This window comes from Tiliqua scincoides, chromosome 4, assembly GCF_035046505.1.
Source record: "Tiliqua scincoides isolate rTilSci1 chromosome 4, rTilSci1.hap2, whole genome shotgun sequence".
Lineage (NCBI taxonomy): Eukaryota > Metazoa > Chordata > Lepidosauria > Squamata > Scincidae > Tiliqua > Tiliqua scincoides.
In genome coordinates this window covers 139,565,834-139,588,849 of record NC_089824.1, presented here as the reverse complement: position 1 = coordinate 139,588,849, position 23,016 = coordinate 139,565,834, and the positions used below count along the sequence as shown (strand labels likewise).

The window sequence follows — 23,016 nt, the reverse complement described above, 5'->3', positions numbered from 1 at the left end:
TCTCACTCACCCTTTCCACCTGTGATCTACATATACATAAGACTTTTATTTGCATAGATAAATGAAATGTAATTCGAAAACACAACAAAGAGACCAAAAAACAAAGTACTATAACAGTCATAATCATCCATTACCCGCCCACCATAAAGTAACAGAGGACCCAGAATTTTATCCCGCCAATAGCCTAGAGACAAAGTTAGCAACCTTAGCCTTCTAATCATATTGGAAGAGAGTTGGCTTCCAATATGAAAAAGCTTAATCTAATCCTCCCAACCCCACATTTTATTCAGCAATGGAGCCAGATAGTTCATGCTAAGAATGTCATGAAGCGGGCAGTAAAAGACCTATATGTTTCTAAAGTCTCCACACAATTCCTGTTACAGAAACATCTTCTCTCTGATAGGGGAACACCACTAAACCAAGTCCTCCGATATGCCAGTTAGACTTTCCTGAGAGTAAGGAGTAAACCCTATTGACCAATGATTAGAGGTAGGAGAAAATAGTTATTTTTTCTGGATTTCAATGTTTTCCAAAAGGTAGGAGTGCAGAAAGCAGTGTTATAATGTAAATTTTGAATAAAATTGCATAATTGCTTTAAAATTGTACTGTCTTAAAATTGGAACCCCCACGGCTACAGGGGCACACTTGTACCTATTCAATGGTTTTCCAAGTTTCTCAAAAGTGCAGCACTACACAGATAGCATAATTTTTCTTTTTAAGTCGCAGTATCCCCCTTTTGAATACCAGAATAGCAGAAAGTGTGCATAAAAAGCCACAGAAAGTGATCGGATCAAGGTACAGTACAATACAGAAAAAATAAAATCAGAGAGAGAGGCTTCACTAAGCCTTGCTTGGTTTTACAAGCTTCTCAAAAGTGCAGCACCACACAGACAAGCCCCAGAAAAGGCATTTATGGAGAGTGGCTTGGGGCAGAGGGGAGATCCAGATCTGAGCACACTCATCTGATCACAGTTTAGGACTCAATCACCTCTAGATTACAGTACAGTGCTGGTACCCTTACCTGGGTATCCCACCCACTTGTGTCTCTTCCCCCCCCCCCCACTGCCACACATACGCACAACCTCTAGAACTCTTTTCCTTGGCCACTCCACCAAGGGAAACACTTCAGAGGCTCCCTGCCTGAAAACTACTTATGGATTCCTCTAAAGCAGGGGTGTCAAACTCATTTCACACCGAGGGCTGAATGGCATTCAGGATGCCTGCTGAGGGCCGGAAGCGATGTCATTAAACTCATAACCAAAAATAAGCACTTTTTCTCACTTAGGAATTCATTAACTACAAATGGCAGAAGAGAAAACATGCAAATCTTGATCATATTTCAAGATATGGGAGAGCCCAATTTTCATGGGGGCTGCCCTTTTATAGCAGTAACATCTCAGCACTGCTCAGCAGCTGAGAGCCTGAGGGCCGGATAAAAAGCTTCAGCAGGCCGCATCCGGCCCCCGGGCCTTATGTTTGACACCCCTGCTCTAAAGCAAGCAAAAGTGGTGTTATTTCATGAAATGAGCAATTTTTCATGTTTTGATCTTAATATCATTTTATATCACAACTTGAGCAGATATGCTCATTATTCTGCATTGTGTTGATCACTTAAAAAAACCCTTAATCATCATACATGATTAACTGCAGTTTTAAGCTGTTTAGTCTGTACACATTTCTGTGTGCATGTACTCTCATTCATTTATAAAATGATATTTGAATTCCAAAGGCTAGATGGAAAATCCTGGTGAGCTAGAGGCAGTATCACCTGCCTCTAACTCCTCAAGGATACAATATTGGCAACCAATAAAAACACAGAGACATTCATTCACATTTCCTAGAACAGACTACATTTATTTTGCAGATGCATTTTAAGAGAACTTTTACTCTCAACTGAATTGATGTTCTTTTTTAAAAAAACATCTGTAAACATTGTATCACATTTAAAAAACAGTTACAATTGGCATGTAAAATACTATGATTTTTGAATCCTTTTATTTCATTTCATGGCATCATCACATAATCATAGATATCTCATCTAACAGCAAGCTATGATCTTGCTTTTTATTTAAGAGATACGAGAAAAGGTAATCTGAAATCACCCAATAAATACAGAACCTGCCATGTTAATAATCTATAATATACTGTACATTCAAGTTAAGGAAAAAGTTTCAACACCAGTTACCCTTGAGACACAAGTGAACATTTCACCATAGACTAGTGCTAAAAGTGCTACTTTTGCCTGAATTACAAAATAGAAAGGCTGAAGTATATCATTATCAGAAGAACCATACATTCCTTCAGTCAAAGAACCAAGTCATCTGTTGCAAGAATATACATATATCTAAATATTTTTATAGCCTTTCAAAAGAGTACAGATAAAAAGGTTTGAGAAGAAAACGAACCCTAAAAAGTCAGACATACAGCACATCTGCTATCACAGCCACTATTCAATATCACTCATAACACCCTGTGTGTCACCAAATGAAGTCAAAGTTTATGAACACATCTGCTTAACAAAGGGAGAACAAGAAGGCTAAAAATCTAAGGCAAGTTATCTAGTCGCTCTGCACTTGACTTTGCTGGCAGTAACATGTGTAAACTGCACGTGTCATCCTGTGTGATACAACTGGCATCGCTAGTCTGCATCCTTCTCAGCTGGCTTGGCTTTTGGGCTTCGGATGTTTTCTCTGCATAAGCGCTTGAACTGGAAGAAAAAACGAACAAGAAGTTCAAACGGCTACACACAGATACACGAGACCAAGACCACAATTCGGATTAAAGGCCTAATCTGGAATTTGTGACCCACAAGCTAAATCTGCCTGACAGCCGACCACTGGCTCCCATTTTTGCTACTATGTTTTGCAAATGAGGGGCTGTCAACAGCAGATAATACCTGACTGTTGATTACATTCAGTCTGGTGGAACACACATTATGTAGACTTAACTCTATCCCAAACATTTCAGTAAAATGGTAAAGGTCCTGGGAAGAGATCTTCTCCCTACACCCACCCTACCCTTCACTGCAGAAAACAGCAGTTCCAACTGCACACACCTGCTGGCCTCCATCAGCTGCTGTAGCTCAGGAGCAGAAGATCCCAGGTTGTCTCTGGCATCTCTAGATAGGGCTGGGAATGACCCCTCTCTGAAACCCTGCAGGGGTGCTGTCAGTCAATGCAGACAATACTGAACTCAGTGGACCAAAGGCCTGACTTGGGACAAGACAGCTTCTTGTGTGCAAACGACAGCTTGTAGATCTAAACTGTGGAGACCTGAACTGCTGAAGCCACTTACTCTAGGGACAGTTTACAAAAAGACAGCAACTTGACTGAATAAGCTGTCAAATATCTCTGACTAAGCCAACTACACCACCATCTCTTGGAACAGTCACCCAGTTAAATCTTCCCCTGGCCAAAAAAATCTCTATAATCATTCAGCAATTTTTTGGAATGCTGGGAAGGAGAATAAAAGTGATGGAGAAATGCTGGCACCTGTTCTCAAGAATACACTGAGTTGCCGGACAAATGGCTGAGAATTTGGATACACTGGACAAGTGGTTGGGTTTCTTTTGGCGAGCCCTGAAGTTTGTTAATGGATTATCCGAGTCAGAACCTGCAAGACAAAATGTTGCTTATCAGATAACAATAAACACCAAAATCTTTGAAGAGGGAGAGAGGAAGTTAAGAAGGGCAAGTGCCATTAGCACTGTGCTAAAAACACTATATGCTAAAAATCCTGAATGGAGGGAAACACAAATGCAAGCCCACATTCAACCCTTAGGGTTGTGATCTTTTTTCTCTCCCTTCCATAGAACGTAAGGGGCAAGAGAGAAAGAGAAGCTATGAGATGCAGAGAATTTCTCAGCTGGATGAATGGAGGGGAATTCTCTTTTCCTTGTTTCTGAAGAGAAAGAGGCAGGACCAGAAGACACAGCCAAAGACAGTCTGGAGGCAAGACTGACTTGCCTTTTGTAACCAGCCAAGCAAATTTCTGCAAGCCTGTCACAGGACACATGCATTCCCAAAAACCTACCATCTAATATTTTGCACCTATGCCACACAAAGTCAGGCACCTTCGTATGATCCTTTCATACAGTAGTGAAAGGATCAGAATTTGTGAAACATGAAGACCTAATAGTTCTGCTCATGAGCAAGGAGGTAAGTTCATAGATGGAAGAAGTTTGTGTTTTACTCTCCACTGCATGAGCCTCCCCTACCTCCATTGAGAGAGCTATAACAGTGTAGCAGCCAATGACTGCACTACGGATGTCCACCAGAGGGCTACATAAAATCTCTCTTTGCAAAGGCATGAGGAAACACTAAGAAAATGTATTTCATTCTCCCCCCTCCAGGGTGCAATCTCCTGCCTAATACTATGCAACTATCCCCTTCCAGGTTGATTTTTCACCAGTTTCATTTTTCACATAGGCTTTTTCTGCACTCCTTAGACCTTTCTGTTCTTCTGTTTGACAGTTTTAATTGCTGTTGTGTTTTATTGTATTTTCAGTATTTTTAATGCTTTTAATATTGTATGCTACCTTAGGCCTCTCAAAGGGAAAGACAGAGTAAAAAAATTGAATATCTTACTTCCTGAGAAGGCACTTTGAAGTTTCACATCTTCAGACTTATTGTGATCAGGAGTCATACTTAAGAACTGTTGCTTCAGCCAAGCTCCACGGTCTTCCTCAAATGCCTTCCTCTATACAAAATAAATGCAGCGTCATCATTCTGTATCACATACCTTCTCATTGAAACACCATAGGTTTTGATACTTAAGGGGGAAAAAGTAGAGATACGCCTCCTAATCTCCATTTAAGTAGCAGCATTCAGTATAGACGAGTGAAGCCCAGAAGCTAACAGTGCAATACTATCCCACCTAATGCCAGTGGGATGAGCTCACATACTGTCACAAAGGTGCCATAAGGCACACTGTAGCAGTGCGGAGACTTGTGGTACAGGTGCAAAGGCCCGCACCAGTCTCTCAGCTCCAGTCAAAGGGCTGTGTCCACCAGAGAAGGCAAGATCCTCACAGGCCAGTCGGGGGATAGCAGATCGGGCCCAGGAGGGAGCTGCGACAGCAGCCTCCACCATATTCTATTGTACCTCCAGGCCTGATTTCCCCTGACACAGGGCTCCTTGTACTTGTGCCAGTATAGCAGTTGCTGGGTTTATCCTGGGGCAAAGGGATGAATGTCTCTTTCCCTCGGTGAGACCATCAGCAGCCTCTAATTCCATGCTGAATGCAGCAAAGGCTGCACTGGCGCCACTGCATCACAACATTGGACATCTGTTAGGATTGGATTTAAATAGAGTCCTCCTAATTGCCAGAAGGGTGAATTAGAGGGAGTTGGCAAGGGAAGCTGTAAGAGTACAAGTGAGTCCCGGCAGTAGAACATCCTCATGACACAGGATAAAAGGTTTTGACAAACCCATTCATCCAAGACTCTTGAGAAAACCTACCAGTCAGGGAAGAAGAGAGACCCTTTTCATGGATTGGTAACTGGCTGAAGAACAGGAAGCAGAGAGCCAGAATAAAGTGACTGTTTTCACAATGAAGGGAAGAAACCAGTAGGCACCCCACATGTACTGGGAGTGGTGCATTTTAACTAGTCCATAAATGATCTGGAGTTAGTGGTAAACAATGAGATGGTCACATTTCCAGATGATATGAAACTATTCAAAGCAGGCTCACCCAAAGAGAACTGTGAAGTATCCAAAAAGAACCTCTCTGGGAGAACGGGCAACCAAGTGGCAAATATGATCCAATGTCAAAAAGGTTAAACTGATTCATGCGGACAAAAAATTCAAACTTCATAGAGAGCTCAGACTCCATCAGTGTATCAATGACAAACCAGGAAAGAGATCTTGGGGTCATGGTGGATAGCTCAGTGAAATGTAGATCTAGTACATGGCAATGGTGCAGAAGGCAAATTCCATGCTAGAGGTTATTAGGAAAGCGATTCAAAATGCCCTTTCACAAAGAAAGGGATTCAAAATGCTAATACCAGAATGCTAAAGAACTTCAGCTAGTCACTGCTCCTTGGCACACACCCAGGATGCATTTAGTTTCCTTTCATACACTACATGAAAAATTTTGTGTTGTTCCTTCTTTGTACAGCACAAAGACATTAAAAACAAATTCTACTGCACTGATAATTCCTAGTTCTTGGTAATTAACAATCTTAGGAGGTGAAAAGTGGTTATTTCATGTATTAAAATGCTTAAAAACTATTTGAGTACCTCAAGTCCTAGTCTAATAGCAGCTTCTGTAAAACTTTTGCGCTCTCTTTCAAAGTTCTTCTTTTGTTCTCTGAACAGTTTCCATTCCTCCTTCAATCGCTCTTTTTCTTCCAGCAAGTAACAGTCCTGTAGCAACATATTGGTATCATCATCACATGGAGAAGTTAGCTGCTGCTGCAGGTAAGATGCGAAGTACAGAGAAAAAAAATCAGAAATGAATATTTGGAAAGTACTACTCTGGTCATATCACAAGTAACCTTAGTTACCAGAAGAAGTTGACCAAAGGATAACAATTCTAGCTGGAATTAGGTACGAAGTGTTTCACTAGGCCAGGAAATCAGGATGTGCATTAGGGGAAAGGAGGAAAACAGAAGAACTATTAAATAAGGAAAAAGCTCCCACTGAACTTCAGTGCCCCTGTACTACCAATTCCCATCCATACACAGGCAGGGTGTAAAGCGCACAAGTGTCAATGAGAAAAATCTGAGTGGAAACCAACACAGAGCCTCACTTATAATTCTTGCAACTTTCACATATTTTGACCTTTACAATGCAGAGACCACTCTCTAACAAGCGGGGAACATGCTCACCTGTAGGAGCTGCTGTTGAGTTTTTATCATCTCCTTGCACTGCTGAATTTCCAACTGCAGCCTTTCAACTTCAAGCTCATGGTCATCTCTTGAGATTATATCTCTGTCATTCAGAACTCCGGAGTGCACATGTGAAACTGAAAGTGTGAAATGAAATGATTTTCATTTACATTAAGAAGTTACTGAATTCATTTTGTATAAATTAACAACCATATTTATATATTGCTTTTCAACAAGAGTTCACAAAGCAGTTTACATAGCTAAACAGACAGAATTGTTCCCTGTCCCAAAAGAGCTCACAAGCTTAAAAGGTGCAGAGAAGATTGCCACTGGAAAAGATGCTACATTTGGGTAAATATGGACAAATATATGTAAGCCACCTTGGGGTGTCTCTTCAGTGGTAGAAAGGTGGGATATAAATACATGAATAGACAGATAAATAAGATGACCACTTTAAAAAAATGCATCTTAAGCAGGAAAATTGAACTTCAAGGAAAAGTGGTATATAATTTTTTTAAATAAAAGTATCATCTAGATCATGCCAAGAAATTCTGGAAGTTCTAACATAGGGCTAGCATTCTAATCATTTGTGTAGTGTACAAAATATAAAATATACACAAAGGATTCTTAACAATGGACAATAAGGACACCAAGATGCATTTTAATTGGTTATGTTTTGAGGGAGTTTATATGGGACCACATTTATATTAAGCAGCTATGCTAAGCAACTTCTGTACTTTAAAACAATTACATCCAAAAATCCAATAAAGCCATTGGCAATGCTCCCCCCATCTAAGTAGGAAATCACATTTTGACTATTAATGTACAAAGAAATAAAAGAAAGTTTGCATACTAAACATTACTGTACTCTTTTATGGAGTGCCCTAAATTAAAAGGTGACCATTTATGACAGTCTTGAAGCAAGATAATTAACATACAGAAGTTTAATTCCAGAACAAAACCTCATCCAAGTACCAAGTAAAGATTATAGCTTTAAACAAATATATTTTTAATGCTTGACCATGAATCTCCTCTGTCTTTATTTTCTAAAACTTATGATCTGAATTAATCTCCCATTTAATTTTTATCAATTGCCTGAAGCCAAGAAGGGATAAGAGAAGCACTATTCAAAATATTTGGAGGTTCGAATAATGGGGGGGGGATCCCCATAGGCAGAAAAGAGGGACCAATAAACTTCTCATATTAAAGAACAAATCTGCCATTGAAAATGTTGCTATTGTGATGTATGTTTATAGGGCATTACTTTAACGTATTTTACCTCAATTTTTCATAAAATGTAATGTTTCTTTTCTCTGTTTTATTTATCAATTTATATCCTGCCGTCAGCCTGCATCTTACATGAGAGTTACATTCCAGAGTCAGAATGTAAAGTTAGAATCATGTATACAGTACTCAAAATTATCTTGAAAATTCCTTACATCCAAAAAATATATACTATGTCTTTAAAAAGCACAAGAGACATTCTGAAACTGAGACCGGCTGAGAGAAAAAGCAGCTTCCTTCTCCAGTCTCAGGGTCACTTCAGGGCATGTATTTACGTAATAAGTGGAATTGCAGTCAGAATCTCCTGCACTATTTAAATCAGTGTTTCTCAAACTGTGGGTCGGGTCCCACTAGGTGGGTCACGAGACAACTTCAGGTGGGTCCCCATTCATTTCAATATTTTATTTTTAATATATTAGGGGATGTGACTGCAATTGGGGAAATGTTACAGATCTGTACTTTTAACAAGCTTCTAAGTATATTTTTTTAATGATAGTCAATGGACTGACTCCTGGGTAAGTGTACATAGGATTGTAGCCTAGGATTGTTAAAAATGTTCCTGCTTGATGATGTCACTTCCAGTCATTACATCACTTCCGGTGGGTCATGACAGATTCTGATTCAAAAAAATGGGTCCCGGTGCTAAATGCATGAGAACCACCAATTTAAACTACCTTTTTAAAACTTTTTTCAGTTTGCTGAGCGTGTGTAGTTGAATTTGCGCAGGTAAGATGCAGGCCTACTTTAAATAAGTATAATAATAGGTACCACATTAAATGCTATTAGCTCTTTCCAACTGTTCCATGTTGGTGGGAAAACTAGTTTTCATCACCTGAAACAATGTGCAGTAACCATAATATTATCCTTCTTCTGTACATACATCAATAACTTTCTGTATTTTATTCTAATCACAACCAAGGCTGAAAACAGCATCATAGAAACAACACTGTTTGTGGCAACACTGCCACAAGCATGATTCAGACCAGATTTACCTTGGTTATCCAGCTTTTCCACATGATTCTTCAGCATTCTCCATTGCTTTCGAATGCTGTTAGCCAGCTGCTCACGCACAGTTTCACAGGAAAGTTCCCACACATTCTCTTTATTTACTTCTCCAGTGTCGTCTTCCATGTCTGACAGAATCTATCAGAATGAAAGGCTATAACTTAGTGAAGTTACTTAGTAAAGGCAAAAATTGGTAGGGTTTACCACAGCTTAGTTGGCATTCTTCTATTAAATGAATGCTGCTGATTTACAGCACAATCTTGGGCATCTCTACTCAGAAGCAAGTCTGACAGAGTTCAATGGGAATTATTCCCACATGAGTGTGTGTGGGACTGCCAACCAAATGTGCTGAAGTTCAGAGCTACCCAAGATGTAGCCAGAGGAAGACACAGTTTCAACTTTCTGAAAGCAGAAGTGGATAAATCTAGATCTAATCTAATAGATCATTAGATCAAGATCTAATGATGCCAACACGTTTCAATGTAATGCTTTAAAGAGACTTATGCACACTGACTGCTACTTACAGTTCCATTGCTATCTTCAGCCTTCTCCTTCGGTTTCTGCTTCTGTGGTGGAAGGAGAGAAATTATCTCCTTTTTCATTTGCTGAAGCAATTTCTTGAGCTCGGCATTTTCTACCAAAAGTTGTTTCTGCCGCTGTTCATACTCATTTAAGAGAACTTTGTACATTTCTTCCTCGTTCCTGAAAGCAGAACACTTAAAGATAACTAAACATGTAATATGCCATGGTGAAAAAAAAACAGAGCTATAACATGACCAACTCACCTAGCTTCGGTTTTTCCAGTTCTCCATGCACCTCGTTTGCCATCAGCTCTACCTACATAGTTCAAAACATCCATTGCTACAAGGAGAGAAATTAAACATTTTTCACAAATAGATTTAAAAAACAACCTTATGATTGCGTTTTCATAATGGCATTTACAGTTTTAAAAAAGGCTCAGGGATAGGACAAAGTCACTGCAGTCCATTTTCAGCCACATGCAGGCAGACTTTGTTAAATCTTCCTCTTGACATGCCCCAAAATAAACCAAGAACAGCCAGTACAGTTCATGCCCCACATGAGTGCTGCCCTGATTATTTTAATCGCTTTATTATCCTGCCCTGCTTCTGACATTCAGTGTGGTGTACAATGTATAAGAGTAAAAACAAAATGGCAAATGTCGGTACCAATTAAAACCCAAAACAAACCCAAGCAAGACTAAGAGCCCAATACTATCCAACTTTCCAGCATGGAGATTTGTTCCCTTACCTTGTGGAGGCCTCTGTGACTGCAGCCCCATTGCAGGAGGCAGTACATGCCCTGTGGGCACAGTTGCACCAGTGCTGAAAAGTTGGATAGGATTGAGTGCTAAGTTATATACAAAAGCTTTGATAACAGAGTTGCAAAGTTTGCTGAAAATAAGAAGCTTTCAATTGACAGCAAGGGAACGTTGAACTTTACAGCGCAGGGAGTTCCACAGGGCAGGGACTACACCAGAGAAAGCCCTCTCACAGGTGACAACAAGTTGCATTTCTGAGGAAGGTGGAACCACAGGAGTGTCTCCCTAAACGATCGTACAAAATGGGCAGACTTATGTAGGAAGTGGTGGTCTTGGAGATATTTTGATTTCAGGCTGCATAGGGTTTTAAAGGTAATCAAAGCTGATGCATCATGGAACAAACTAGCAACTGTCAGCATCCAAGTAGCTGCATTTTGTGGAGGGTTTTTATGGGCATCCCCACACAGAACACATTGCAATAGTTTATAGAAGAAGTGACTAAGGCATGGCTAGGTATGAGATGGGAACAATCTCCACTGGCATACCACTTAAAGCTGGGCAAAGCATGCTGGGCCACAGCTGCAACACTAGGTACAGGGTACTTCCAACTTCCACACCTTGTCCCTCCTGCATCTGTGTTGCTCTTTGCATATTTGCCAGATTAAGAGTCACAAAACAGGACAAGAATGGTGAAGAGACCATGAGGAACAAATTGAAACTAGAACAGGAAACATACTGCCACCGCCACCCTGACGGTGGTATTAGTAACACACATACTCATTTTTTTATCCTTTTTGCTCATAAGGAGTTGATGAAAACGCTCTTTCAGTTTGTTGTATTCTCTTTCTTTTCTTTTCATATCGTGATTGTACTGAGTTGCTCGGCTTGCAACAATGTTCTGTAGTTTCTGCACCTATAAAATATACATGTTTTATGGTTTATGTAATATTTTAAAAATTAAAGTGCCTGTTTATATAGAAGAAAGTTTCTTAGTAGCAATAATACAGTTTGTACGCCAAAGAAACCAATTCTTATTTCTAGCCAAGGACAATTAAAAAGCCAGTTACTTTTTTTAAAGGTACAATGAAGGGCCCTATTACAAACAGTTCTCTCAGAATCATCCCTTCATCCATTTCAACCTCTTATCTATTTACATATATAAACATCAATGTGTGAATCAAAGAAGAATCCAAAATCACTAGTAAAAACCAAGGGTTCTCGATTTGCACTCATTATGTCCCAGAATAAGCAATCCATTAAAGAACTTGATAAGATTATATGCAAGGGCGAAAGAATATAGACTTTCCTATAAATACAGTGACTTAAGAAAAAGCCAAGACAGCCAAGTGTAAGGCTGAAACAATGAGGATTCCCCCACCCCATCCCCCAATGCAGGCTCAACAACCTGACTCCTATTGTTTAAAACATCGGTTCCCAAAGTCCTCCTTAGTAGGAGGGAACCACCTAGGTGCATGCAGGGGCAAGAGGATGGCAGCAACGTGATCCCCACGATAGTGCTGCTGCTTGGGAAAGAGTAGGGGTTCCTGGCTTACCTAAAGCCAGTGATAGGATTCGGGGAACCCTACAGACACCCAGAGGGCTCCCCAAGTCTTGAAAATTAAAACACGATTGGAAACCACTCCTGGTTTCCAGTCACAAATTGTGTTTTTTAATTGGAGAGCCCTGTGTAGGTGTTCACAGGGCTCCCTGTACCCCTCAGATCCCATCATTGGCTTCAGGCAAGCCAGGGACTCCCCCCTTTCTTCAGCAGCAGCACAATCCTAGGGACTGCATTGCTGCAATCCTCCTGTCCCTGCCACTTAAGGAGCCAAACCCAAGTGCTTCCTAGGCTGGTGGATTGTGACCCACCAGTTTGGGAATCACTGCTTTAAAACCAAACTCCGGGTTTGTGGCTTTCCCCTTATCATTCCACTAGTAATCTGATTTCATGATTTGCTAAATCTTCTTAATAGTTTGAAATGTTAGGACCCTCCCAGCCCTGCTCCCTCCAAATTTTTATACATAAAAGTATGATGCCATATTTGATTTTAAATCATGCAGAGCATTCATAGTCACATAACATCCTTGCCACAATACAGGCAAAGATGACACATGCATTAAAGTCAGTAGAACGGTGACCACAGAAGTACAAGGTAACTAACCTCATCTTTTTCATTTTTGAGTAATTGGTGCAAATTCCTGTTCTTGCACTGCAGTTGTCTCTCTCTTTCTTGAAGTCCAACTGTTTCTCTTCTAGAGGTTTCCAGCTGCTCCTATTAAAAGGGAAAACATACTCACACACAAACCCAAAATAAATCATTCTGCCCTTCATGAATTAAATGGAATGAAGTAAGAACCACTTTCACATTCCCCCCTTCTTGAATGCAGTCATTCAATTTGCTGGCTACTGACCCCTCTGGAATAAGGAGGATCAATTCCCAGTTGAGTGGCAAACTGAATCTGCCTTGCATATGGCTGCCTCTTTAAGGACAGTAAAGCCTGTACTGGTCCATGCAATGATCATGACTTGATTATACAATTGAGCACTTGAAAGGTTATTTTAGGAGAAGGGCTGAGAGATTACCACTTTCACGTTCAAATGATATTAGAGAACCAGGATAGTGTAGTGCAGTGGTTCTCGCACATTTAGCACTAAGACCCACGTTTTAGAATGAGAATCTGTCAGGACCCACTGGAAGTGATGTCATGACCGGAAGCAACATCATCAAGCAGGACAATGTTTTGCAATCCTACCCACATTTACCCAAGAGTAAGTCCCATTTACTATCATTGTTAAAAGAATATACATAGTAGCCTGTTAAAAGTACAGGTCTGTAACATTTCCCCAAAGGCAATCACATACCATGGTAGTATCAAGTCTAATATATTAAAAACAAAATATCAAAATGAATGGGGACCCACCTGAAATTGGCTTGTGACTCACCTAGTGAGTCCCAACCCACAGTTTGAGAAACACTGGTGTAGTGGTTTAGGAACTGGACCTGGAAGTTCCAGGTTCAAATCTTCACTTGGCCACGAAGCTTCCTGGGTGACTTTGGGCCAATCACTATCTCTACCTAACCTAACTCACAGGGTTGTGAGGACAAAAGGAGGGGAGGAACCAAGTACACTACCCTAAGGAAGGGAGTATTTAAAAAGTGAAAATAAATATTTTCTAATACTTAAGTAACTAAGGGCGTAATCCTAACCCCTTACGTCAGTGCTTTCCAGCACTGTCATAAGGACAATGCCGCTCGGAGGTATGGGAACAAACATTCCCTCACTTTGCGGAGGCCTCCGTGAGTGACACACAACTGCTGGATGCAGCACACGTCCCATTGGCACCACTATGCCAGTGCTGGAAAGCACTGACATTAGGGGTTGGGATTGCGCCCTTATATAAGTAACTAGAATAGTACTGCTATACATATGCCTGTATAGGTTGAGCCTCATTATTCCTGTGGTTATTCCATTCCAAGCACTCACATGGATGGCAAAAAACTATTTGCACTATAGCAAATCAATTTTTTAAAAAAAGTTTCTTTGCTCCAGTGATTTAAGAACAGCCTTGCTGACCTTTTGAATCTTGAGATAGGAGTCATTAAGAAGACAATCCATCAATCAGTTCTCCTCCAAGCGGCTTCACTCAGCCCCTCCCTTCACCAATGCAAAATGATCGCCTTTCTTTCACTGCTCAGAGGGAAGGGAGAGGTCCGCTGGAGAGAGAAGGATTGATTGATTCTCAGTCAGTTGCCCTCTCTCTTTCTCTCATTAAGGAGGCTATTGTTAAAAGGACTGTTCAGTTTTTAAAACTGATTTTAAAGGGGTGCATTTTTTCCCTTCTCCAGGGATCAGCACATTCCTTCTCATTTGCAGGGGCCATGCGTGTTGAGTCAAATCCGTCTATAAAAAATCCGTGTATAAATAGGCTGGACCTGTATATTGAATATGTATTTAGAATAGGGAATTGTAAAATGTGAATACAGAGCCAACTGCAGCACTGTGTTGCAGTTTTGGGGGGAGGGAACTGTATAAGAATCATCATACAAATGGATACCCTGACACAATATATTTGAACAAAGTGCTCATTGCTTAGGTAAATGTCACATGTTTAACCTACCACATTAATTTTAAATTGTTAAAAGGCCAACAGAGCTTAAGAACCCTACTGAAAATTAAGACTAGTTGCCCAATTCCAAGGGACAATTCCACTGGCAGCTGCACATATAAGACCACAGACAGGTAATGTGCTTCCTAGACCTATTGCGATCCACCAGCCAGGGAAGCACTTGTCCCTGGCCCCTTAAGGGGTGGGGTGGGGGGGATGGCAGCAACACGACCCCCAGGATCATGCCACTGCCGGGGACAGAAAAGGGGGTACTTACAGAAGCGAGCACTGACCTCTGGGGATGGGGGTCCCTGCAGATGCCTCCACAGTGCTCCCCAAGTCTCTAAAAAGCTCAAAATTGCAATCAGAACCAACTTCCAGTTTGCCCCACCACTCATATAGTTAACAGTTCCCAAAGAGTATGTCAAAATGCCCTGTGATCCGCCCACTGCCTGGCAGGGAGACTGCAGTGTAGGAGGCTCAGTGCAGCAGGCAGAGTTGCAGCCTGCAAAAACCACATGCTTGGAAAAGCCATTCTGCCCACCCTGACCCCTCTTACCACTATTGTGAAGCTTGTGACACTCTCCGAACCTGAAACTAAGTGGCGGCAACGTCACTGCGTGACACGTTTTGCGTCATTGCCACTTCCTTCCTGGTTCTGAGGGCGTTGCAAGCTGGATAAGTTTGGGAAGCGCTGCATATAGTCTTTACTCTTTAGATGAGCAAACTCCCTAGTAAAGAAAAAACCATTTTTCTGTGAACATGTTCTGAACAGTGCACTTCTGTTGTCATACCACATCAAGGGGCGTTCCAACTCTTGTACCTTTAGTTTAGCATGGCAGTTCTGCAGATGGTCCATATCACTGCCCAGTTTCAGATGCTGCATTTCTGCTTCTTCCTGAGCTCGGAGATTCTTGCGCTGAAGCAGGAGCAGTTCGTTCAGACAGTTTAAAATGGATACTACCCCCAACTCTTTACCTTTGGAGTCTGCATAAAGCGAAGGGAAGCCAAGTGTCGTCAGCTCCTAGCACAAGAGACATAAATTATGTAAAACCAATCTCTCTTTCCTTGTATGAGCTCTGACGAGATTCAGGTCTTGTCCCATTGCAATCTCTACCACTTAGGAGGGAGCTATTCCCCAGGAGAGCTTCCAACATTTCGGACAACTAGATGATTTACCCTGTTAAGATAGGAGAGGCTCTGTTCAACATTCTGTTCTGTGCAGAAGGCACTGAGAAAGTTGTGCGTGCTTTTGGACAAAGGCAGTGGTGAGTGTAACACTTGTTGCACACTTAAGGTGGAGGGGGACATCTTTTTGGCTGAGGTATTCCAAGTAGTATTATCTGGAAAAAAAAAATCAAAATACTACAAAGCAAGTGAAGAACATCAAGCACATATTAATGTGACTAGCCAATTACAACTCAGTGTTTAAAATTCATTAAGATATAGGAAAATAACTTAAATTAAAAACACCAACTTTGACACATAGCAACTCATTTATCAGAACAATTCCAAAACCTTCATGGTAATGAAACATGCTATGAATCTTTACATTCAATAAGTAATAAATTTATTTGCACTGCTCCTCACTTATAGTCAGTATCTGAGATGCGAATTTATTTCAAGATATATCAGGGATGGCCAAACTTGCTAAACATAAGAGCTACATATGATAAACTTCCAATGTTTGAGAGCTGCAAAAAAGATGTCTGAGAGCTGCAATATTTAAGAAGCATTGAAATTCTTAAATATACTTATTCATCATGAATATTAACCTTACATTTAAATCCAATGGACTTTTAGTTTATACCTGTAAATAATTATGCTTGAAATTTTTTTATTTACCTTTCACATTGTGATGCAAAGCGCAGTTCAGCCAGCATATTTTCACAAGCAGCACATTATATGTCAGAGTCACATGTGGCTCACAAGCTGTGGTTTGACCACCCCTGCAATATAACTAAACTTCCCTTACCACAGTTGATTGCATCATTAGTCACAACTCTAAATATGCAAGATATTGCAATCAACCTACCACTGGAATTAAGATAGGTGGTTAGCTACATATATAAAAAAATTGATCACATCTGCAAAATCACACTGATAAAGAAAAACGGATTAGTAGCGATACCGTTCTTCATTTTCATTTTAAAGAACAACCCAATTCTATCCACGTTTTCCTGTAATGGGACTTACTTCTGAGTAGAGATGCATAGGATTGGGCTGCAAGTCAGGTATTTTGTTTAATCTCATAGCCTAGCAACCACTAAACATTTGAATGCTAAGCATTCCAATTAATTCTCCTGAATTAAGCATACCCAAATTTCAACCCAGGACTTCAGTAATTTACCTGGCAACAGTGCTGGCACTGCAATAGTGTTCCAATCTCCCATAGCAACAAATGCATCTAGAGTACCTGATCAACTGCTTCAGCACAGAAGCATTATGACCACTGTGGGTTAAGTCTCCTACGTAAGCATCTCCTAAAATAGCAAGAATGCTTTTGATTAATGAGAGTATTCAAACAAGAGGCTAAAGCAGGCAGTCTAGATTTTCATATATGCAAGATCAGACAAATGTTTAAAAACACATCACCAAACGGAAGACTTGTTGGGTCTACAATGGTAACAAATAAAAAAATTAGGACTCCAACAGCCTGTAAAGATAATTAACAAGACAATTTATCTAGTGCAATCTTGTTATACTATCAACCAACACATGACAAGAAAACTATAAGGAGAATGAAGGTTTTATAACCTGGAAGCAAATCAGCAACATATCAATTTCATCTTGCAGTGAGAAGGCAATATAGCATTTATAGTAGTATAAATGACTACTACAGAAGCAGATTACGCTAAAGGGGGAAATACATTGCCTAAGAGGTCAAAATTTTAACCAAAGTAGATTTGCAGTATTTTCTTCTACAGGTATAATAGTTTGTGTTTTGTTTTTTTAAGGGTTTTAAAAATCAGAAGAGACACACTTCTATTTTTGTTAGTTTAGTATTGCTGTGATTGAATACTGTTGTGATTCACACCTAAACAAAAAGAATCTATCAATAGATCAATAGAACTTGAATTCATTGTATTCAAGTGTGACTCAGGACAATGGAAATATATTATCCGTTCTAATTCAGAACTCTTTCAGTAAAAGCCTATGCATGAGCCCCACTGAATTCAATAGAATTTACGCCCAGGTAAGTTATGTATAGGATTGCAGGGTAATTGGATTTATTTTATATGTATTAAAGCTTAATACAGAATTATCACAGGTTATTTGCATTCCATGGCCATTTGGCCCTATAATGTTTTTCTCTACTATGTACAGAATATCCTGTCAACATGAAGGCATGAAACACTATCCTGATGAAACAGACTTATGCTATTATAAATGTATTACTACCCAATCCTGAGCTGTCCGTTGCGCTGGGACTGCAATGGCTGGGACTGCAATGGCTGCCGCGGCATCCTCTGCACAACAGAGCAGCCGCCACTGGCTCCTCAGGGAAGGGAACTCTTGTCCCATTCCCCCGGATTAGGCAAGTAGCCCCATAATGGGGCTTCTCAATTCTGTGGCAATCATGAGCTGCCGTAGAAGCAAGAGCCTCCTTGTTGGGCCCTTGGCCCAACACAGAGGCCCTGGATGCAGAGGAGCGGACCTCCACCGGTCCCACCTCCCTCCTGCCCCGCTCCCTCCACCTGGCATATCTCCTCCCCACCCTCTACCCACCGCAGCATTGGAACACCTCCTCTCCACCTCCCTCCAAGGCCCCACGTACCTCTCCACTGCCCAGTGGTTTGGGTGACCACAGAGTGGCAGCATTTCACCAGCGCTAGCCCAGTGCCGTCCAGTCCCGAGGGCTGCAGACATGCCTTTCGGCACGTTTGTGACAATATGCGCAGTTGGAAAGGCAGCATACACTGTTTAGGATTGGGCCCTTAGTCATTAAAGTACTACAAGACTTATTTTTGCTGTCAACAGGCAAATACAGCTATCCTGCCGAGCACTGATAAACAAGTTTCTACAGTACAATCACATTTCACCACTGACTTTTCAATACCACATGCTGTGTGATAAGTATAAGAACCTAAGAAGAGCCTTGCTGCTTCAGATCAGGCGCCCATCTAGTCCAGTCCCCCGTATCACACAGTGGCCCACCAGACAGCTCTGGTAGCACTCAAGACAACAACATGCCTGTATTCTGTTGCCACTCCTTTGGATCTGGCATTCGCAGATAAGTTATCTTTTAACCTGGAGGTAGCAGATCGTCATCATGACTTATAACCTGTGGTAGGCTTTTCCTCCATAAATTTGTCCAATCCCCTTTTAAAGGCATCTAGGGAAGCTGCCGCCAAAACATCCTGCATGAGAAGGAAAATAACTTACTCTATCCACTCTTTCCATCCTATGCATAATTTTATATGTCTTACAGGTCACACCTCTCTCCTTCCACCATTCTCAGGGCTAGCATTCTGATGACAGGGAGCACTTTACGGGCATCACAAACGGTCTGCTGGCAGCACCCTACAACAGATTATCAGACCAGTGACAAAGGAAAGCTGGTGGAGGGGGTGGAATGTGAAAGGGCAGAAAAAGGGCAGAGAAGGGCAGCAACTGGGGTGGGGAGGGCAGATTGGTTCAGGAAGGGGGCAGGTTTGGGGGCAGCAGTGACCACCAAATCTAAATCGAATTCCCGGGCCCAGTTCTGTGGCACACTGTTTCCACACAGTCCTGCACTGGCAATTTCACTTGCATGGGTTCGAGTAGACCCCTCTGCACCAGGGGTGCCAAAACAACCCTGACTGTTGAACTCTCTCAGCTTTTGGTGAGGGACTGTGCCCAAACATCTTCTGTAAGTCCAGATATAGAATATCAGTGGGTTCAACTATGACAACATGACTTACCCAAGTAACAAAAACACCCATTACCAAAGATAAACTGAACAAAACACAGGTACCATACCTGTGCTTTTTTCAGTCCACGTTCCTTTTCTCAGTAGCATCATATACCACTCCTGTTCAAGTTCAATTTACATTCACTGATGTAAACAAAATACCAAAACAGAACCAACATCTAATGCTTCCTTCCAAGTCTTTCACAGTGACAAACCTACTTTTGTGCAAGCATATATATACACTAAACTAGCTCATCAGACAGTGATATCACTGTTAGATGTCATAACTCTTGGAGAATTGTATCCTAAGATTAGATTGTGAAGAGAGTTTTTAAAAGCTTAAGCTTTTCCTTTGGCAAGTAATCCCTTCCACAGACAGCCCTATTATCCAGATGAAACAAAACCAATTTCAAAAGGATGACTTAAGGGGCCACATAAGTCATTCCATTATGCAAGCCTTATACCTAACCTTAACAACAACAATTTGTTTCCTGTATCTACTGTTTCTCAAGGCAAGAACTGGAGAGACATGAATAATAATAGGGCAAGTAGGAGTATGCAAACTATTTTTCACATCTCATGGGCAATATATTTCTGTGCTGATACTAGTTAGTATGCAACACCCACAAAGCTTTGGGAATTGCATAGCCTGAATCTGCACATTAAGAGAGAACACAAAACTACCCTTAAAAAAGTCAGGCAGTTAAAAATTAGTTTAAAAACACACAATGCAGTAGTATCATTCACAATAGTTCTCCTAAAATTAGGAGGATGTTGCTAATGGAATTCTCCCACTGAACTAATAAGAGACAAAACTTTGAATAATTTTGCAGCTTGATGACATGAAAATGAACTTATCAGCTGTTTTAAGACCCCTGCCACCACAGCAGCAGGTTGCTTTTAAAATAACTCCACTCACATCATGTTGATGGTGATGCCTTGCCAACCCCCTGAAAAATAAAAGGATAAAAACTGGATACAAACTGGATTATTCAGTGTTGTTTTTATGACGCCTGCAAGGCACCTGTCAAAACACAGGTTGGAGCCTGCAAGCATCATACTTTGCAAGTTGCACAATATGAGCTGGAAAACATGAATACATAAAATTGCTACTACCACCACCACCACCCCTGACATTAAAAAAAAACAAAACCAATCTGGGATGTGCCCTTGCCAGACAAAAGCAAATCTTAGCCAGATTCACAAATTATTTTTTTAAAAGGCTAGATTCTGAATGAACAGGACTAAACCAAATCCCCTAAGAAAAACTCCGGTCCGGCTGCTCTCTGTAAATCAAACAGACACCGCATCAGTGTAGCACACTTTGAGAACCAGAGCTGCAGCATCTAAAACACTGTTGTGTCCTCATCACACAGCATGACCTGATGATGACACACACAGCACAAACAGAACTCTAGGAGCGACAGGAACTTATCCTTGCAGTGCATCACCCAAAGTGCCATTCATCACCAACCCAGGTTTCCTCTGTATGCATTCTGGTCCTCTTCCATGCACCAATTCCCCCTCCCCTACAAGTGTCACTTTACACTTGCTCCAAGATTACCCATCCTATACAACTTTCCAGAGCTGATGCAGTCACAGAGGCCTCCTCAAGGGAAGGGAACGTCTGTTCTCTTACCTTGGGGCTGCATTGCCTGCTGCCTAAGTGTTAGAGAGAAGTTGGGAGAGGATTGGGCCCTAAGTGCTTCAGCGCCTTCCACGCCCCAAGTTAGTGCACTACTACGATCCACCACGTGCAATCACTGCCCCGCCAGCTGCTCTCACCTTCCCCTTGTGCGAAAAAGGCAAAACAAAACCTCCCCTTAGATTTTAAGAGTCGATGTACACCGAGGAGCCCGTGGGCTGATCTCCCCCACCCAGAGAGTGTGCATGCGTGGGTGCACGTGTGCGTGCATGGGTGCATGCAAGCAGGGGGGGTGCCCCTGCCAGGCTGAGCCGCAAGTGCATTCCCTGACCCCCACATCACCCCGTGGCTGTCACGTGTGCACGCGTCCCTACACACCGCCCCCTTTTCTCCTCCATGTGCGCCGCCTGCTCAGCTCCCAGCCCAGACCTGCCCCGGGGAAGCCCCCCTCCAGCTGGACGGCAGCTCCAAGGCCACCCCCTACCTGCTATAGGGAGGGGCGGCGCACCCCGACCCAGCACCGAGCGACCCGCTTCGGTCCTAATCGCCAGGGGCACTGCTGCAGCCGCCACCGTCCCCTCCTCCAACCGACCGCCGAGGCTCCTCCTGAGGCTCAGCACACTCCCCGCCTCCCCTTGCCCACGCGGCGCCCTATTGGCCACGTGGTTGCTAGGAGACCGTTCAACAAGAGGCCTGGGAGACGGCGCAGCTGCTGCTTCCCACCGAGGCCCCGCCTCCTCCTCTCACCTGTTGCACCAGCATCCTTCCCCCACCTGTGGGGTGCCTTGCTGGTGTCTCTGCCCCTTGTGCCCAGCAGGGAACTGGGCTTCAGAGAGGGTGGCAGGACTGGCTTGGTCTGGGAGCTTTCTCACAGTGCAAGCCTAGGCTTGCCTACTCAGAAGCAAGTTCCATGGTGTTCAATGGGGCTTACTCCCAGGAAAGTGGATTGCAGCTGCCACAGCCTGTCCGGAGATGGAGGAGGCACATTTGATCAGGGCAGGCTGGCTGCAAGGAGCTGGGCATGTGGAGCTTATGGAAAGAGGATTAGAGCCCCCAGCGTGGGAAGAGGAGCATTAACCTGTTAGCAGGTGGCAAGTCATTATCAGCTCTTAGTGGAAATGGGGGTGGTGAATGCTGGAGACACTCCCTGCGCATAAGGGCCACTACAGGCTTCGCCTGAAGGCTGTGAGCCCAACCCTGTGCGTGCCTACTCAGAAGTAAGTTCCATTATAACCCATGGACCGTACTCCCAAGTAAGGGTGGGTAGGATTGCAGCCTGTGTTCATGGGGGTTTACTCAGGGAGACCAGATGTCATAACCACAAAAGAGGACCAGGCACCCCAAAATGTAGGATGTCCAAGAAAAATGTAGGACATGACAAAAATAAAAGCCAAAAACACTCATATATTAATTTCATGGGGCTAATTTAAACACTATATTACTTAGGGCGCAGTCCTAACCCCTTATGTCGATGCTTTCCAGCTGCGTCCTGCAGTTGGGTGGCACTCATGGAGGCCACCTGAAAGTAAGGGAATGTTTGTTCCCTCACCTCAGAGCTGCATTGCCCTTATGTCAGGGCTGGAAAGCACTGCCATAAGGGGTTAGGATTGCGCCCTTATAGTTTTTAAAATTAAACTGTATTACATATAATTTATTAATTACGAGAAGGCTATGTGCTGCTTGCAAGGGCCTGCTCCCAGGGAAAACATTTAAGTTGTTTTAGAGGACATGAGGCTAAAAAATAGGACAAGTCCTGGAAATAGAGGATGTCTGGTCATCCTGCCCAGTAGGGAAGGGTCACCTTTGAAACAGACCCCAGCTCTCCTTTTAAAAGCATTTAATCTGCTGCAATGATCTGGTCATCAGGGTTATCTCAGTGCCCATGAATAGCCTGGCTGATTTTTGTGTATTAAACATATGTTAAAGGCACAAAAGCAAGCCAGACTGTTTCTGTTTGTTTTTAAAGAATAAC

The 23,016-nt window shown here is 42.2% G+C and overlaps 1 protein-coding gene across 4 annotated transcripts; it reads right to left on the bottom strand.

Annotated features, from left to right (window-relative positions):
* Positions 1–1,929: 1,929 nt before the first annotated feature.
* SSX2IP (SSX family member 2 interacting protein) lies at positions 1,930–21,612 on the bottom strand. 4 transcript variants are annotated; one of them, XM_066624887.1, is made up of 14 exons: positions 21,529–21,612; positions 16,856–16,988; positions 15,685–15,848; positions 15,329–15,529; positions 12,560–12,670; positions 11,175–11,310; positions 9,904–9,979; positions 9,643–9,820; positions 9,106–9,256; positions 6,830–6,966; positions 6,240–6,413; positions 4,587–4,698; positions 3,492–3,612; positions 1,930–2,707 (listed from the first exon to the last, which is right to left on the bottom strand). In XM_066624887.1, the coding sequence occupies exons 2-14, from the start codon at positions 16,896–16,898 to the stop codon at positions 2,545–2,547; spliced, it is 1,767 nt and encodes a 588-aa protein (XP_066480984.1). In that variant the 5' UTR covers positions 16,899–16,988; positions 21,529–21,612; the 3' UTR covers positions 1,930–2,544. The 4 variants fall into 4 exon arrangements, with proteins under 4 accessions (XP_066480984.1, XP_066480985.1, XP_066480986.1 ...); XM_066624888.1 differs by having other exon boundaries at positions 6,240–6,410; XM_066624889.1 differs by having other exon boundaries at positions 6,240–6,365.
* Between the last annotated feature and the right edge of the window lie 1,404 nt (positions 21,613–23,016).

What these genes read in the sequence shown, in the direction of transcription:
- SSX2IP (XM_066624887.1), bottom strand. Translation starts at nt 16,898, where the DNA reads ATGGGAGATTGGAACACTATTGCAGTGCCAGCACTGTTGCCAG. An exon ending in ACTGGAAAAACCGAAGCTAG is followed by an intron (nt 9,821 to 9,903) that starts GTGAGTTGGTCA and finishes TTCTGCTTTCAG; the next exon opens with GAACGAGGAAGAAATGTACA. An exon ending in CTCAACAGCAGCTCCTACAG is followed by an intron (nt 6,414 to 6,829) that starts GTGAGCATGTTC and finishes TCTTACCTGCAG; the next exon opens with CAGCAGCTAACTTCTCCATG.